This window comes from Podarcis raffonei, chromosome 13 (genome assembly GCF_027172205.1).
Source record: "Podarcis raffonei isolate rPodRaf1 chromosome 13, rPodRaf1.pri, whole genome shotgun sequence".
In the NCBI taxonomy this organism is placed as follows: Eukaryota; Metazoa; Chordata; class Lepidosauria; order Squamata; family Lacertidae; genus Podarcis; species Podarcis raffonei.
This window is the reverse complement of record NC_070614.1, coordinates 6,478,749-6,494,900: the sequence shown is the minus strand read 5'-3', so window position 1 is coordinate 6,494,900 and position 16,152 is coordinate 6,478,749. Positions and strand designations below refer to the sequence as shown.

At 45.2% G+C, this 16,152-nt stretch overlaps 1 protein-coding gene across 10 annotated transcripts in view; it reads right to left on the bottom strand.

Moving 5' to 3' along the window:
- The window catches only part of EPHA5 (EPH receptor A5), a 232,952-nt gene that overhangs the window by 35,794 nt on the left and 181,006 nt on the right, over nt 1-16,152 (bottom strand). For 5 of the 10 annotated variants that reach the window (XM_053363669.1, XM_053363671.1, XM_053363673.1 and 2 more), the window contains one exon: nt 8,885-8,990. In XM_053363669.1, coding sequence (XP_053219644.1) covers nt 8,885-8,990 — 106 coding nt within the window. The remainder of the gene's footprint in view (nt 1-8,884; nt 8,991-16,152) is intronic. The other 5 variants (XM_053363670.1, XM_053363672.1, XM_053363674.1 and 2 more) reach the window with 1 other exon arrangement.

Sequence of the window (16,152 nt, the reverse complement as noted above, 5' to 3'; positions counted from 1 at the left end):
TCTCTTTGAGTCAAAGTCTCAGTTTTCTCTGGAAATGTTAGCTGGCAATGGCTAAAAAAATTAGGGTAAGATGCATTTTGTAGATCCCTTAGACAACCTCTCTTGAAATGGAACACAGAATGTCCCAGCCATCTATACTGTTGCTTGGGAACTCTTGGAATTCAAATCCTCCTTGCTGCTTAATTCAGTGAAGACATATCTATCACTAATCAATCGGCTAGTGACAGCCCTGTGTTCCTGTGTGACTACGCAATTAATATTGAAACACAAGGACACCCCCCTTTGTCAAGAAGAATTACCATCATTTATTCCCTTTTCTGCAGAAATCGTCCTTCTATGTCCTGCCCTAGCTTTTTGCTAATTTTTATCTTTCTAGTCTTGTAGCCCTGAAATCTGTCTGTGCACACATGATACCTTTAAAACCCATTTGAAACACGTTTTCCTTGCAAAGAATTCTGGGCAGTGAGGTTTGTTAAGGGCTGATGGGAACTGAAACTCTGTGAGAGGCGAACTACAGCTCCCAGAGTTCTGTGAGGGGAATAATGTGCTCTGAATGAGCTTTAAAGGTATAGCGAGTCACCCAGTGATCCAGTAAAACCTTTTTGTAGCTGAGGACCCCTGGTGCTAAGGAATAGTTCATAGGGAAGGGGAAAGTATAACTTGCTCCCTGCCTCCCTCTTTTTGCCACTTTTCCAGCTTCTGTGACTCCACCCACCCAGACCACCCGAATGCTGAAGCATTAATGCACAATTTGCTATGCCAGCATCTCACTTTCCCCTACGCTTCTCTGGGACAATTAACAATAATTATAATGGTGGTATTGATATTGCATTGGAATGGTTAAAGTTGTTTTTATTCTAATTTATATTTTGATTTATAGGTCTGTAAACTGCACTGAGGATTTGGCTGAAGGGCAGTATAAAAGTGTTGCAAACAGTTACAGGGAACCAGGCAGAGGGCCTTCTCGGTAGTGGCGCCATCCCTGTGGAATGCCCTCCCATCAGATGTCAAGGAAATAAGCAGCTATTTTATTTTTAAAAGACATCTGAAGGCAGCCCTGTTTAGGGAAGTTTTTAATATTTAATGCTGTATTGTTTTTAACACTCGATTGGGAGCCGCTCAGAGTGGCTGGGGAAACTCAGCCAGATGGGCGGGGTATAAATAAATTATTATTATTATTATTATTATTATTATTATTATTATTATTATTATTATCATCATCATCATTATCATCATCCCATAAATTGCCTTTTTTTATTTCCTCAATAAAAACACAGTTTTTTGTGGCCAATCCTAAAGTTACGCACACTGTGCTCACGTGGATTTCAGGAAACATGCATTTCATCAGGACCAACGATAGCAAACGTCAGATAGTTGTTTATTTCCTTGACCTCTGATGGGAGGGTGTTCCACAGGGCGGGCGCCACTACCGAGAAGGCCCTCTGCCCGGTTCCCTGTATCTTCGCTTCTCGCAGTGAGGGAACCGCCAGAAAGCCCTCAGAGCTGGACCTCAGTGTCCGGGCTGAACGATGGGGATGGAGATGGGGATGGAGGTATACTGGGCCGAGGCCTTTCTTCCTCCTATGCCTCCTTGATTACAGCATAGTGTCCTTAGTACTCTGCAGCCCTTTTCATAAATCCCTTGCAGTTCATCAAGATTCTCTCTACAGTGGTACCTTGGGTTAAGAACATAATTCGTTCCAGAGGTCTGTTCTTAACCTGAAACTGTTCTTAACCTGAAACTTAACCTGAAAACCTGAAGCACCACTTTAGCTAATGGGGCCTCCCACTGCCGCCGCACCACCACTGCACGATTACTGTTCTCATCCTGAAGCAAAGTTCTTAACCCGAGGTACTATTTCTGGGTTAGCGGAGTCTGTAACCTGAAGCGTATGTAACCTGAAGCGTATGTAACCCGAGGTACCACTGTACTGAATTCAGGCTGCCCCACTCCACTGGCCTCTCTACTCTCTTGTCTTGGCGCAGGCAGATTTAGGGCAGCGTGGCTTGTTCTACCACACTGGGCATCGAGTCCAGGGGGAATTGCAGGGCACTGCAACTAGGACATAAAGAACTGAGCAGAATGGAAAGCAAGAGGTGGATCATGCACGCCAAATTTTGGCCTTGCTGAAACCTGAAGGACCAAAGTCCTTCCCTGGCCTCAGCCCGACTCCCTTGGGGCATTCGGTCCTGGACCCCCAGAAGTCTCTTCCCTTCGGTTTTCCAGCTCTCAGACCAGCCGCTCTCCCAGGTTCACCTGTTCCCAGGTTTGTGTTAAGCTTTGATGCGTTTCCCTCCCTATGCAGATGCCGGACTGCAAGCATTCTGCCACTGACAGATTCATTCCCTGAGCAGTTGGGCTGCACGCCGTCTATACTAATATTTACAATTACTGTTCCTGAGTGTGAGAAACAAAGTGCACATGGCGCTCCGTAAATCACAGCAGATGTATAACACTGTATTTTCAGAGCTGGGTAGTTTGAAATACTTTTCACGACCACACATTTAAAGCACTGTGTTATCACTTTAAACTGTCATGGCTTCTACCAGAGAATTATGGGAGCTCTAGTTTGTGAAGGGTGCTGATAGTTGTTAAGAGACCCCTATTCTCCATCACAGAGCTACAATTCCCAGAGTTTCCTGTGAGGAAGGATTGACTGTTAAATTGCTCTGAGATTTGTAGTTGGGGTGTAACAAAAGTGCACCTCTCACTTCTCCCCATCAGTGGAAACAAAGGTTAAATACAGGTAAAGCGTGTTCTCACTAAAGGAGAGCACGTGTTGCGGATGGGGCCAGGCAAAGCACCCCATAGTTGCCAGGCAAGATAGTTTGAAGGGGCCTGGCTTGGATTGGTGGTTGGTGTTGCTGGGGTAAATTTGATGTTGCCAGTTTGGGGGTGGGAACAGGGGTTATTTAAACAAGGTTCACAGCAAGCTGCTTTCTCTTTCGCTGTGGGCACCGGATCACCCGCCCGCCCTCCCTTGTTTGGGCTTGTGCTTTGACCTTGCTATGCCTGTCATGGGGTTGTCCGCCTTGGTGCGGGGGCCTGGTAGGAATTTTTCCATTTGGCTGATTAGTGTGTGCCAATTGGTTTTTGCCTACTGCGTAGCAAATCGTCACAACTTGTAAGGTTGGCGGTTAGGCATTGGTTTAAATTGGTTGAAGGAGGGGTATGGATTGGCTGCGCCTGCTCCTCCAATCCTGCTGCTGCACAGGAATTCCATTAAAGGAATTCAGGGGCTTACCATCCTTTCATCCAAACCCCTGGAATCGGGTTTGGGCCGCGTAAGCCCCTGGGAGCATGCGGGGAGAAGCTGAGGGTCTGTGTCGCAGCTCCAGTTATCCCTGATCTTGTTCCTCCACACTGGCTTTCGCTGGAATCCAGGAGTCAGTGCTGTCGCCCAAGGCGGGGGGGGGGGGGACAGATAGTCATAACCAATGCCTAAGCAACCACTCACAATTTGTATGTTTAATAAAGTTGTGGCCAAAATTATGCCAAAAACCTTAAACAAAAAATTTATGAGTGATGTGTGAGTTATTGGGGTAAGGGTGTTTTGGGGGACCTCAGCACGCAACTGCATTTGCTCTTGTTTATCTAACAACCCTTTCAACCTGTTTTCCCCTTCTGTTACTGAAATTTAGAATGCTAGCTCCATCAAGCAAGGACCATGTGTGTGTTTTTTGTTTCTTTTTGTGTGTGTCTTTATGTCACTTTGCAAAAGTGCCACGAACATTGCTGCTTGTCTAATAAAAACAAGCAAACAGTCGGGTTTCACAAAACAGCAACCCCAAAGCCTTCTAATGACCTCTTATTTTAATCTTCCAGAATAATTCCTTTTCAGACAGTAAAAAAAAAATGTTGTTTTGTGTTTTTAGAAAAGGAACGAACATATGATTAAAGCGTCCATCAATATTTTGCTTAACAGCTATTTGACCTCGATCAGAAGGCACGTTATTTAATAAGGGAGCTTAGAATAGATGCAAGAAAATGAGGTCTAAAATGCAGCTTGATTGTTCGGGACAAAACAGGGCTAATTTCAAATTCTCCAGGCATCCATAAACTTTCAGAATCATAGAATCATAGAGTTGGAAGAGACCACAAGGGCCATCGAGTCCAACCCCCTGCCAAGCAGGAAACACCATCAGAGCACTCCTGACATATGGTTGTCAAGCCTCTGCTTAAAGACCTCCAAAGAAGGAGACTCCACCACACTCCTTGCCAGCAAATTCCACTGTCGAACAGCTCTTACTGTCAGGTGGAATCTTCTTTCTTGTAGTTTGGATCCATTGCTCCGTGTCCGCTTCTCTGGAGCAGCAGAAAACAACCTTTCTCCCTCCTCTATGTGACATCCTTTTATATATTTGAACATGGCTATCATATCACCCCTTAACCTCCTCTTCTCCAGGCTAAACATGCCCAGCTCCCTTAGCCGTTCCTCATAAGGCATCGTTTCCAGGCCTTTGACCATTTTGGTTGCCCTCCTCTGGACACGTTCCAGTTTGTCAGTGTCCTTCTTGAACTGTGGTGCCCAGAACTGGACACAGTACTCCAGGTGAGGTCTGACCAGAGCAGAATACAGTGGCACTATTACTTCCCTTGATCTAGATGCTATACTCCTATTGATGCAGCCCAGAATTGCATTGGCTTTTTAGCTGCCGCGTCACACTGTTGGCTCATGTCAAGTTTGTGGTCAACCAAGACTCCTAGATCCTTTTCACATGTACTGCTCTCAAGCCAGGTGTCACCCATCTTGTATTTGTGCCTCTCATTTTTTTTGCCCAAGTGCAATACAGAAACTAATGCATTTCCACAGTACCACTGTGACTAATGCTTGCCTGACGTTTGGTTGCAGAGGACTGTTGCCAGTGGACTCAGGTGTACTAGGGTACCCTAGGGCATCAGAATGCCAACCTGCTATTTGTGACACTTAAGAAAAAACAAACAGAAAGATTGTAGTTGTAGCTGACAAATGGAATGAAGTGTCAACACTTTAGAGTAGCCATTGGATGGTTTATGCCACCACCAAGTCTTATACACGTATACTGAGCCAATGGTCTGTTTAGACCAGTACTGCCTTCTGTGAGGCCAAAACCAAGTATAAGTACAAGAAGCAATGATTCTTCAACATCAACTTCGTTGGACTGGTCATGTTGTGCGGATGCCTGATGATCGTCTTCCAAAGCAACTACTCTATTCTGAACTTTAAAATGGAAAGCATAATGCTGGTGGTCAACAAAAGAGGTTTAAAGACTCTCTCAAGGCAAATCTAAAAAAAATGTAGTATGAACACCGAGAACTGGGAAACACTGCCCTGCGAGTGCTCCAGTTGGAGAACAGCCTTTACCAAAGGGGTCATGGGCTTTGAGGACACTCAAACTCAGGACAAAAGGGAGAAATGTGATAAGAGGAAGGCACGCTTGGCAAACCCTCACCATGATCAACTCCTGCCCAGAAACCTATGTGCCCACTGTGGAAGGACGTGTAGATCCAGAATTGGCCTCCACAGTCACTTACGGACTCACTGTTAAAACTGTGTTCATGGAAGACAATCTTACTCGACTACAACTGCCTTCTTAACCATTGGTCCCACTCTTGGTCTTGTCTGCTCAATCTGCCGGAGCCTGTCTCTGCATGCAGGTGAAGCCCCTAATTAACCAACGGTTTGAGACCGTTCAGCTCCCTCACCTGGTTTAGCCAGCCAGTCAAAGCCGTTCCCAGAGTGTGGCTGCTGTTGCATGCTGACAATTTCTGGGAGCCACGGGTGAGAGCTGAGTGCACGGTGAGGACCAAAGCTGGACATTGTGCCCCAGAAGGAGCGCACTGTTTTCCCCACCAGAGTTTGGGAATACTTCATAACCCTGCTCCCCACCCCAATATAATCTGCCTCCCATCTGAAGCCGTTTCCAAAAAAGAAGAAAGTAGCTGTGAGGGTTTTAATTGCATGCATTGGTGTGCAATGTTTGCTTCCACTCTGAATCAGATCATCCCATATAGTAGGACACAGTAAGTGGAACAGCCATTTACCCCTGTGCCTGGGTTTCTAGCAAATTGGTCTTTCCTCGCCCAGACCAAAAACTAGATAAGGAGCGGCAACTCCCTGCTGCGGCTGTGCTTGAGCCCAGCGATGCTGTAGCCAAGTGTTGATACTTGCTAGAAATAATTACAAAGAACTTGAACCCCATGATGTCTGCTAAGTACTAGTCTGGGCTCAAAATATGCCCACAAAATGATTAGCAGAATCTAGAAAATGGCTTTAGCTTGGCTTGGAATGCATAAAAAAACACAACCACCTTGTAATGCCACAGCATGTTAAGACACTCCACGAATTCGCTCAAAATCATATCCAAGACAAACACAGCAGGGCTAAAATAATTTCTGCCTCTTAAATCAGCTTCCCTTTGCTTTCATTCCCAAATTGGCTGCTAGCTGGAAAAGCTGGAGGTTGGGTTTTTTTAAAAAAATCTGTTTTAGTTTGGATTGTGAAGAGCCACTCAAAGCACCAGCCAAGTTTTGAAATTCATGAAGGAAAGCTACCACAGAAGCCAAATAATGCTGAAGGGCTTTTTAGGAACAGTGAATGTGGATTCTTAACAGTTTTGAGCATCCCAGAGCCATCGTCACTCAAAAAGGCATGGTTCAGATGTCATGCGAAACCACGGTTTCCTGTGACATGAACAAGCTTTGGTGAGCTCCAAGCATGTGTGCTTCCCCTCTCTTATTCTTTTGGATTGGAAGTCACTTTGAAACAAACCGCACTTCCCTGTGATGTCCAAACGCACAGAACTGTGGCTTGTTTAAACCAGGTATGGGGAAAACTTTTCTATGAAGGGCCAGTGACCCACAGGAAAAGTAAGTGAGATTAGAGCCAATGGTGCGTGGAGCCAAAGTTGATGGTTGGTGGAGCAAGGACCAACATTGTATTGCAATCCTTTTTTCTGTCCTATCACAGTTCAGGAGAAGCAGAGCAGTGCTGGATTTAGGGTGGTGTGGGCAGTTCCCCTGCACGGGGCACCGAGTTAAGGGGGTGCAATATAACAACAATAACAACAACCTGTATTTACATGGGTACCTAATCAAAATTAGAACTATTTTGGGTGGAAGGGGGCCATTTTTGATCTTACACAGGGCACCATATTACCAAAAATCCTCTCTTGAGCAGACTATCATAGAGACACTCATTGGAAGAGCAAAATTAGCACAAGGAGGACAGGTTCACAGTAGGACCCTGTAGAAAGTGTTGGCTGCTGTGTTCTCACCTACACAAGGAGAGCTGTTGGCTCGCACTCTGCTCCCTCCTTCTGCCCTCCCGCAGCACAATGAAAGATGGATCAGCTATTGTCTTTTTCCGATTCTCATCTCCCTCCCTCGTTCCCCATGGCTCAACTCAATATGATGAGAGCTTCCTGTGCAATAGCAAGCATACATGAATCCAGACCTACAGTAAGGTTTTCCTGATGAGTTGATGGGGAGTCGGGGCCACATTTTGCCCATAGTGCAGAGAGCAGATTGCCATTCTGCTGATTAGGCAAAGTAAAATAGGTGCTCACCTCTGTATAATAATAACAACAACAATAATAATTTTTTATTTATACCCCGCCCTCCCCGACCAAGACCAGGCTCAGGGTGGCTAACACTGAATATAAATACAGTAAAAACATTTTTTTAAAAACCCAGTTGATTAAAATGTAAATCAGAATACAGTTTAAAATGCAGCCTCATTTTAGTGGTAGCCTACAGATCAAAGCCTTAAGGGGAGAAAATGTCAAATATTCACCGGGGCCAACTATCCATGCTGGTCCTACATGGACCAGCAAAAAGAGCCGAGGGAAAAATTATATACAAATCCCATATAAGGGCTTCCATCAAAAAATAAAATAAAATAAAATAGGTGGGGGTCAGACTGAGTCCAGTCCAAAGGCCAGGTGGAACAGCTCTGTCTTGCAGGCCCTGTAGAAAGCTATCAAATCCCGCAGGGCCCTGATGTCCTGTGGTAGGGCGTTCCACCAGGCTGGGGCCAGAGCTGAAAAGGCCCTGGCCCTTGTTGAGGCCAATCTAACCTCCTTAGGGCTCGGGACTTCCAAAATGTTGTTATTTATGGACCTTAAGGTCCTCTGCGGGGCATACCAGCAGAGGCGGTCCCGTAGGTACGAGGGTCCTAGACCGCATAGGGCTTTAAAGGTCAAAACCAGCACCTTAAACCTGACCCTGTACTCCACCAGGAACCAGTGAAGCTGGTAAAGCACTGGATGAATGTGGCAAGGACCCCGTAAGTAGTCTCATGCGGCATTCTGAACTCTAGAGACAAGCATCATAGGGAAGCATTAGGTGAAGCTCTCTTTGCAGAGAGAATATTCAGTGGTGGAGCAAGCTGATTGGGCATTTGGGGTGGTGCGTGTGCCCTGTGCCAGGGGTGGGGCCAGCCGCCCGTGGGGCGGGGCAAGCCGGGGCAGGATGCTCCACGGGGCCTCCAAGGAGTCTGCCTGCCTCTTCCCACTCAGCCGCCCTACAGATGAGGGGGAGGCGGCAGGCGGACCGTTTGGGGCAGCGCGGAGCCTGTGGGCACCCAAGCCACCACATCACTCCCAGGAGAGACGCGTGGCTCAGGCACGCTGCAGGCCCCGCGGTGAGTGCCGCATGGCATTTTGTCACCCCCCTCAGTGGTGACACTCGGGGAGACCTGCCCCACCGCACCCCCTTCCCCCACCCCTGAGAATATCATCCCATGTTTAATATACTACAGTGCTTCCATGTTCTCTAGTTTGTGAAGAAACGTGCTCCAATTACAGCTGGCTAGATTGAAGTAAAAGGGGAGGTCAGTGGAGGGTGGAAATACAGAGGGAAAAAGTGTTGAGAAGTACAAAAACACAAGCTTTTGCCTCTTACCTTCCGCTGAGAAGGAAACCAATAACAACAGCTAAGAGGATCACTCCCACTGTAACAGACACAGCAATTATAGGGATCTGGCTCTGATCGCTGGATGCAGCTACTGCTGAGAGAAGAGACAAAAAGGGAGATTAAGGTTAAAACTGCCATCGACCTCCAGGAAGGGCCTTGCTTCAAGCCTGATAGAGAGGAGCTGTGGCTTAAATAATTCTTTAGCATGTCTGGTTTTTTTGTCACTTTGTTATTTTGGAAAGAAAATAATGACAAACCTGTGTTTTTAGTTTTAGCAAGCCTGCAGAGGTCAAGGAACTGATTTTGTGCAAGTTGTATTTTGCCTGTTATGGAGGTGTGCGGACGCTGCCCTGCTTCCCAGAGAAATTTTTCAACGCAGCTCGTTGTGTGTTCCTCTCAAAGCATGAACTTCATAAATTGCCTGGAAATTGAACTTCAGATGAAGTTTGATGGCAACTCCATTTGTTCAAACTATAAAGTTCAAACTCCATTTGTTCAAACTTTAAGTTTTGTTCACACAGAGACCTGATTTGCATGTAATACTAAGCTAGGGTTACCAGACGTCCCCGTTTCCCAGGGACAGTCCCCCGGTTTTGCGAATAAGTCCCTGGACAAATTCCATCCCCGGAATGTCCCCGGATTTCATCTAATGTCCCCGGGAAATGCGGAAGTCTCAGCATCCCGGAGCAGTTGACTCTGGCTGGCTTCAGGAGCTGCTCAGAATTCCCCATATGATGGTGGTGCAGGGGCTCTCAGATGCAACTTCCGGGCTGCCTCCACCTTCCCTGACCCCAGCAACTAAGCTGTGAAGGGAGGCTTCATGCTGCCTATCGGAGCAGCCTCCCAACTCCTACTTGCGTGTAAGCAGGAGGGTGCAGGGATCTCTCAGCTGTGAAGGGAGTCTTCACGCTGCCTATCAGAGCTTGCGTGCAAGCAGGAGGGGGCAGGGATCTCTCAGTTAGGCAACGGGAAGCCTCCCTTCCCAGCTGAGGGATCCCAGCCCCCTCCTGCTTACACGCAAGTAGGAGTTGGGATGGGACTGCTCCAAAAGGCAGTGTGAAGCCTAGCTTCCCAACTGAGGGGTCCCTGCCCCCTCCTGCTTGCACGCAAGTAGGAATGGGATTGGGGCTGCTCTGATGGGAAGGGAGGCATTGCGCTGCCTGAGCCTTGCCACCCCTCTCGGCCCTCCTTCTCCGCCTTCCATGCCTGACCCACAGTGAACCGCTTCACCACCTTCACCACCACTGAAGAACCGAGAACTATGGGGCTGCCCAGGCTCATGGAGAAAGGAGATAGAAGCCTCAGAGGAAGGGGAAATGTGGTGGTTGAGGTCAAGGCGGCAGCCGCCCCTCTGCCACCGCCATTGCTGCAGCATCAACGTCCATTATTTATTTATTGTGTCCCCCGATTCATTGAAAAAAAAATCCGGTAACCTTATAGTAAGCCAAACCATAGTTTTGTGTGAATGTGGAGGTTCCCAGAAATGAGACCACTGCGCTCCTCCCCCAAACCTCCTGCTGGCACACTACCCCAAGTTAAGCTATGGTTTGGCTTAGAATGCTGTCCTAACCTGGGCTTGTGGCTTGTCTTGCTCCAGACTAACCATGAGCTATAACTAAGGTCTGCTCTTGATTTACCACTTGTGGTTTTTCCGGAGTGAGACAAACCATGAAGCCGGGCTTGGGGAGACACACTCAGCCAAACTATGGCTTAGTCCCAGGTAGCGCAGAAGTCACTATCTCCTCTCCCAGAACTCACGCATTTGTGGCAAGCCATTCTTTGGCTTAGTGTGATGTGAAAAATGAAACACGGTATTTGATCAGTAAATCACCAGTTGAGCAGCATGGAACTAAATGATAGTCGATAGTTATGCTTTCGTAACGATTGGACAGACACAGATACATTGCAAACTGTCCATTGAAGTTCTAATTAGTGCTGCAGATTTAGAGACAGAGGAGGCAGTTGTCAACAAGTTTCGCTGTGATGGGGAGCCCTCAAAAATCCCACTTCAGATTCTACTTCTCTCTCTGATACCCAAGAAAACATTCTGCTCTAAGTAGAAGAGAAATCCAGCAGCAATTCAATTTGGTAACTGTAACAGCATTTACTTGTTTCTGAGAGTTTTCTAAAGGCAGTTCATTAATAACTGAAAAGCATTTTCACTGGGCAATCCTATGTGTGTCTACTCAGAAATAAGTTCCACTGTGTTCCAAGGGCTTTATTCCCAGGTAAGTGATTATAGGATTGGAGCTTTAGAATTGGCTGTTCCCATAAAAAAAATAATCTAGGCGATGTTTCTGATTTACATGGTAGACCTTTATAACATTATTATGGGTATTTCTGCTCAGAAGTTTAAGGTCAGGATGGCAATAGACCAATGGTGTCAAAATGCCAGCAGGTTATTTATAAATAACCTGAAACACGATTACTGAATTACTCTGAATTAGAAACTTTTCTACTGTATCCAAGATTCACAATAAGAGATTTATCTGGCACTATAATAAGGTTTTGTTTCTACTTATAGGACATGATTAATGGTTAATGTAATATAAAATACATTAAATAGATCATTTTTATTACATTAATGTTTGCATCATGGAGCTCTTTTCTCTATTAATAGATTGCTCATTGACTCCATGGCTCTTGTCTCCTTTTCCTTTAAAATCTATTTCATTTTAAAAAGGTAACATGCAATGAAAATGAGAAAACTGACAGCATTAAAAGAGAGAGCAGATTATAAGAGCTCAGGACAAACAATCAAAGGCTGGGGAATTTAAATTTAGAAAACAAATGGAGAGAGTGGATTTCTATTCAAAAGGGAAATGAAGGGATTTTTCTCCCTGTCACTAAATATTTCCTTAATTGAAATTATATGGAAATGTAATAAACATGCCAATTGTACAATTTTAAACAGGCACGAATGCATAAATATTAGTGGCGAGTGCAATTTAACCAAGCCAACAGGCTAAAGAGTGGACATTTTTATTCATTATAGTGACTTCAAGTCTTCAGTCTGCCTGTCCCTGATGCAGTACTGTATATCTTACTGTGTGGTCTTGTCGTCCTAAAAATGAACGTTCCTCACTCCCACCCCATGTTAACTGGCTGCTGACAGTGGGGAGGGAATGCAAACCAGAATGTCTTCAGGACACAGGGTAAGATGTGCTAAATAAGATTTAAGGCTTGAGGACTCTTCTTAATTATTTTTACTAGGTAGGTAAAGGTAAAGAGACCCCTGACCGTAAAGTCCAGTCGCGGATGACTCTGGGGTTGCAGCGCTCATCTAGCCTTACTGGCCGAGGGAGCTGGCGTTTGTCCGCAGACAGCTTCCGGGTCATGTGGCCAGCATGACTAAGCCGCTTCTGGCAAAACCAGAGCAGCGCATGGAAACGCCGTTTACCTTCCCACTGGAGCGGTACCTATTTATCTACTTGCCCTTTGACGTGCTTTCGAACTGCTAGGTTGGCAGGAGCAGGGACTGAGCAACGGGAGCTCACCCCATCACGGGGATTTGAACCGCTGACCTTCTGATCGGCAAGCCCTGGGCTCTGTGGTTCAGACCCCAGCGTCACCCGCATTTACTAGGTAAGGTAAAGGTAAAGGACCCCTGGACGGTTAAGTCCAGTCAAAGGCGACTATGGGGTTGTGGCGCTCATCTCGCTTTCAGCCCAAGGGAGCCAACATTTGCCCATGGACAGCTTTCTGGGTGATGTGGCCAGTATGACTAAACCGCTTCTGGCGCAATGAAACACTGTGATGGAAACCAGAGCACCTGGAAATGCCGTTTACCTTCTCACCACAGCGGTACCTATTTATCTACTTGCACAGGCATGCTTTCGAACTGCTAGGTTGGCAGGAGCTTGGACAGAGCAACAGGAGCTCACTCCATTGTGAGGATTTGAACTGTCAACCTTCTGATCACCAAGCCCAAGAGGCTCAGTGGTTTAGACCACAGCGCCACTGCAAGTTCCAATGCTAGCTCAAGAGGGCATCCACATGCTCAGTCCAGCACAAAAACCCAGCCTTGGTTTTCTCCAAAACTTTGTTTCAGCAGCCTGTTTGCTTGCGGGGTGAGGAGGAATCTTTTAGTTGTTGCTTTTTTTGGACAAATTGTGAGTCAGAATTACTAGATGTTACAGAAATTAGAATTATTACTAGCTGTTACAGGAAGGGGGATGACGACAACAATATAACGTATTTTTCACACTATAAGACGCACCAGAACACAAGACGCACCTAGTTTTTGGAGGAGGAAAACAAGAAAAAAAATATTCTGCATCTCAGAAGCCACAACAGCAAGAGGGATAGCTGCGCAGTGAAAGCAGCAATCCCTCTTGCTGTTCTGGCTTCTGGGATAGCTGAGTAGCCTGCATTCGCTCCATAAGATGCACACACATTTCCCCTTACTTTTTAGGAGGGGAAAAGTGAGTCTTATAGAGCAAAAAATACGGTAGCAATGTTTTCTGCAGCAGCCCAGCCTTCCTCATAACATGTAATTTTCTGCCCTAATGAAGGACAGCAATGAAACACTTTAGTTTATTTACAGAAATTGTATACAACCCAAAGCAGTATAAAATAAGAAATGTGAATGCAGAAAAATTAAATTGTGCCTATCATATACCACATATGTAAAACCTGTATACCTCAAACTCTTGTGAATCAAACATAAGTGAAACATACACCAGCATATCAAGTTGCCTTACACTGAGTCAGATATTGTCTCCATCTCATCAAGTTGCTCTAAACAGCAAAGGCTGTCCATCACATTTATGGTTGGAGGTCTTTCTTGAGAACTTTAACTGGAGGTGCCCAAGATTGAAGCTGGAATTTTTTTCTATCTGTAAAAGTTTTGCCTCTCCAATAAAGCCTCGCTAGAAATAGCATCAACAGCCAACAACTCAAATAAAGTAACAATAAATCAACTCCCCAAAGATGGATGGAATAGGTATGTTTCTGCTTGTCTCCTTTCGAAGACAAGATATGATGCCAGTTGTTCCTGGTCAAATTATGGTTCGAAAAGTTGGCGATCATTGACACAGGCAAACAAATCTAGCATGTGGTCTAGGATCTAAGAGTTCCTTAGGCAAGAGGCTTGAACTGAACTAAGCAAGCAGAATTTCTGAGTATTTCTTACTTGCCCAGTGCTATAGTGCAAACTGCTTTTGCAACTCCCCACAATTTGAAAGGCAGTACTTCTGCTAGAAAAATCTGGGCCTGGAAATCTCTTTGGAATAAGATGCATAGTTTTCTGGATTCTGGCCATATTCACACTTCTCAAAATATTACTACCAGAAACACCTTTTAACACAATTCACATCAGAAACTGGATTCCAAGCTTGCACAAGTGCAAACACAGCCTCCAGGTCTATACAGTGGTATCTCGGGTTAAGTACTTAATTCGTTCCGGAGGTCCGTACTTAACCTGAAACTGTTCTTAACCTGAGGTACCACTTTAGCTAATGGGGCCTCCTGCTGCTGCTGCGCCGCGGGAGCAAGATTTCTGTTCTCATCCTGAAGCAAAGTTCTTAACCCGAGGTACTATTTCTGGGTTAGCAGAGTATGTAACCTGAAGCGTATGTAACCTGAAGTGTATGTAACCTGAGGTACCACTGTACTGAGTTGTAATTCTCTCACAACATGCCATGAGTAGAAACCAGTTTGACAACACATTATTTTCAACTAGAAGGATGAAGCCTTTATTTATTTAATATTTTTTACCAGCAGAAAACCGAGAAAAATCATCAACTCCTTGGAAAAAGCTGCAGAGCATGATCTCTCTTGCATCTTTCAAAAGCTCCAGCTGTGTTTTGGAAATCAGAACTATTTTGCTAAATCAAACAAGCTCATTAGCCATTGGTGAGACCTTTCCCCAGATTTCACACCTCCTTTGTAGTAAATAGATATATCAACAGTAACATGCTATCCTTCCTTCTTAATCCAACTGCAGAATAAAAGATTCCATTCAATCTCCCTTTTCTTCTAGTGGAACAAAACATTTAAAAGGTCATCAGTTGTGGTCTGAAGAGTAACTCTGAACAACCTAAAGCGCTTGAATACAAGGGGAACCAGATAGAGAGATTCAGAGCATATCTACATTACAGATCTAAACTGGTAATTTTTTTCTACCCCAGGGGAAAAAACAACAACTTGTAAACTCCTGGAGTTCCAAAATGAGGTTCCAATGTTTTTGTTCATTTTTTGGGAGGGGGAAGCCATGACAGTTAAGCTGGTAAAAACCTAATCTAAAGGTCTGTAGTGTAGATCCGCTCTTAGCGAAAGCAGCCTACATTTTCAGACGTTTAAATGGCTGTAAATTCAAGGACCAATGTAGTAAAAACGTCTTTGGTGGGAGGCTTTTTTGGTTACCCATGCAAGATGTTCACGGAGTAATTAAGATAACATTTCTTTAAAAAACGCACACACACAAAACCCATTTGGAGAGCAGTTAAAAAGCTGTTCACTTGGAAGTGCTCCTCTTAGTCCAAGATTAGTCTCTTGCCACAACTCAGTACTGAGATCAGCCAGCATATTTCCTTGCCACCATTATACACTGATTCAAGAATCTTTGAGGAACACCTACTGAGTCAACCATTGGACCATCTTGCTCTGTATTAATGCAGGGGTCAGCAAACTTTTTCAGCAGGGGGCCGGTCCACTGTCCCTCAGACCTTGTGGGGGGCCGGACTATATTTTGAAAAAAAAAATATGAACCAATTCCTATGCCCCACAAATAACCCAGAGATGCATTTTAAATGAAAGCACACATTCTACTCATGTAAAAACACCAGGCAGGCCCCACAAATAACCCAGAGATGCATTTTAAATAAAAGGACACATTCTACTCATGTAAAAACACGCTGATTCCTGGACCGTCCGCGGGCTGATTTTAGAAGGTGATTAGGCTGAATCCGGCCACAGGCCTTAGTTTGTCTACCCACGGTTTACAGTGACTGGCAGAAACTGTCTATGGTTCCTGCCAGGAGTCTTTCCAGCCCTACTTTAGGATGCTGAGGAATGAACCCAGGACCTTCTGTCTGCAAAACATTTGTTCTGCCAATCAGCTATCGCCCTTTAGGATAGCTTCACCAAATGTACATCAAATATTTGCACATTAAAAACACAACACCATGTCCCCTAAAAATATAATGTGTGAATGAGATAAAATGCATGCATCATATAGGAACAATTGAATCAGACAGCCGGGAGGACTCAGATTTTCTGCCATGTGACCTGTGGAAGATTTGAAGTTCTGTTTG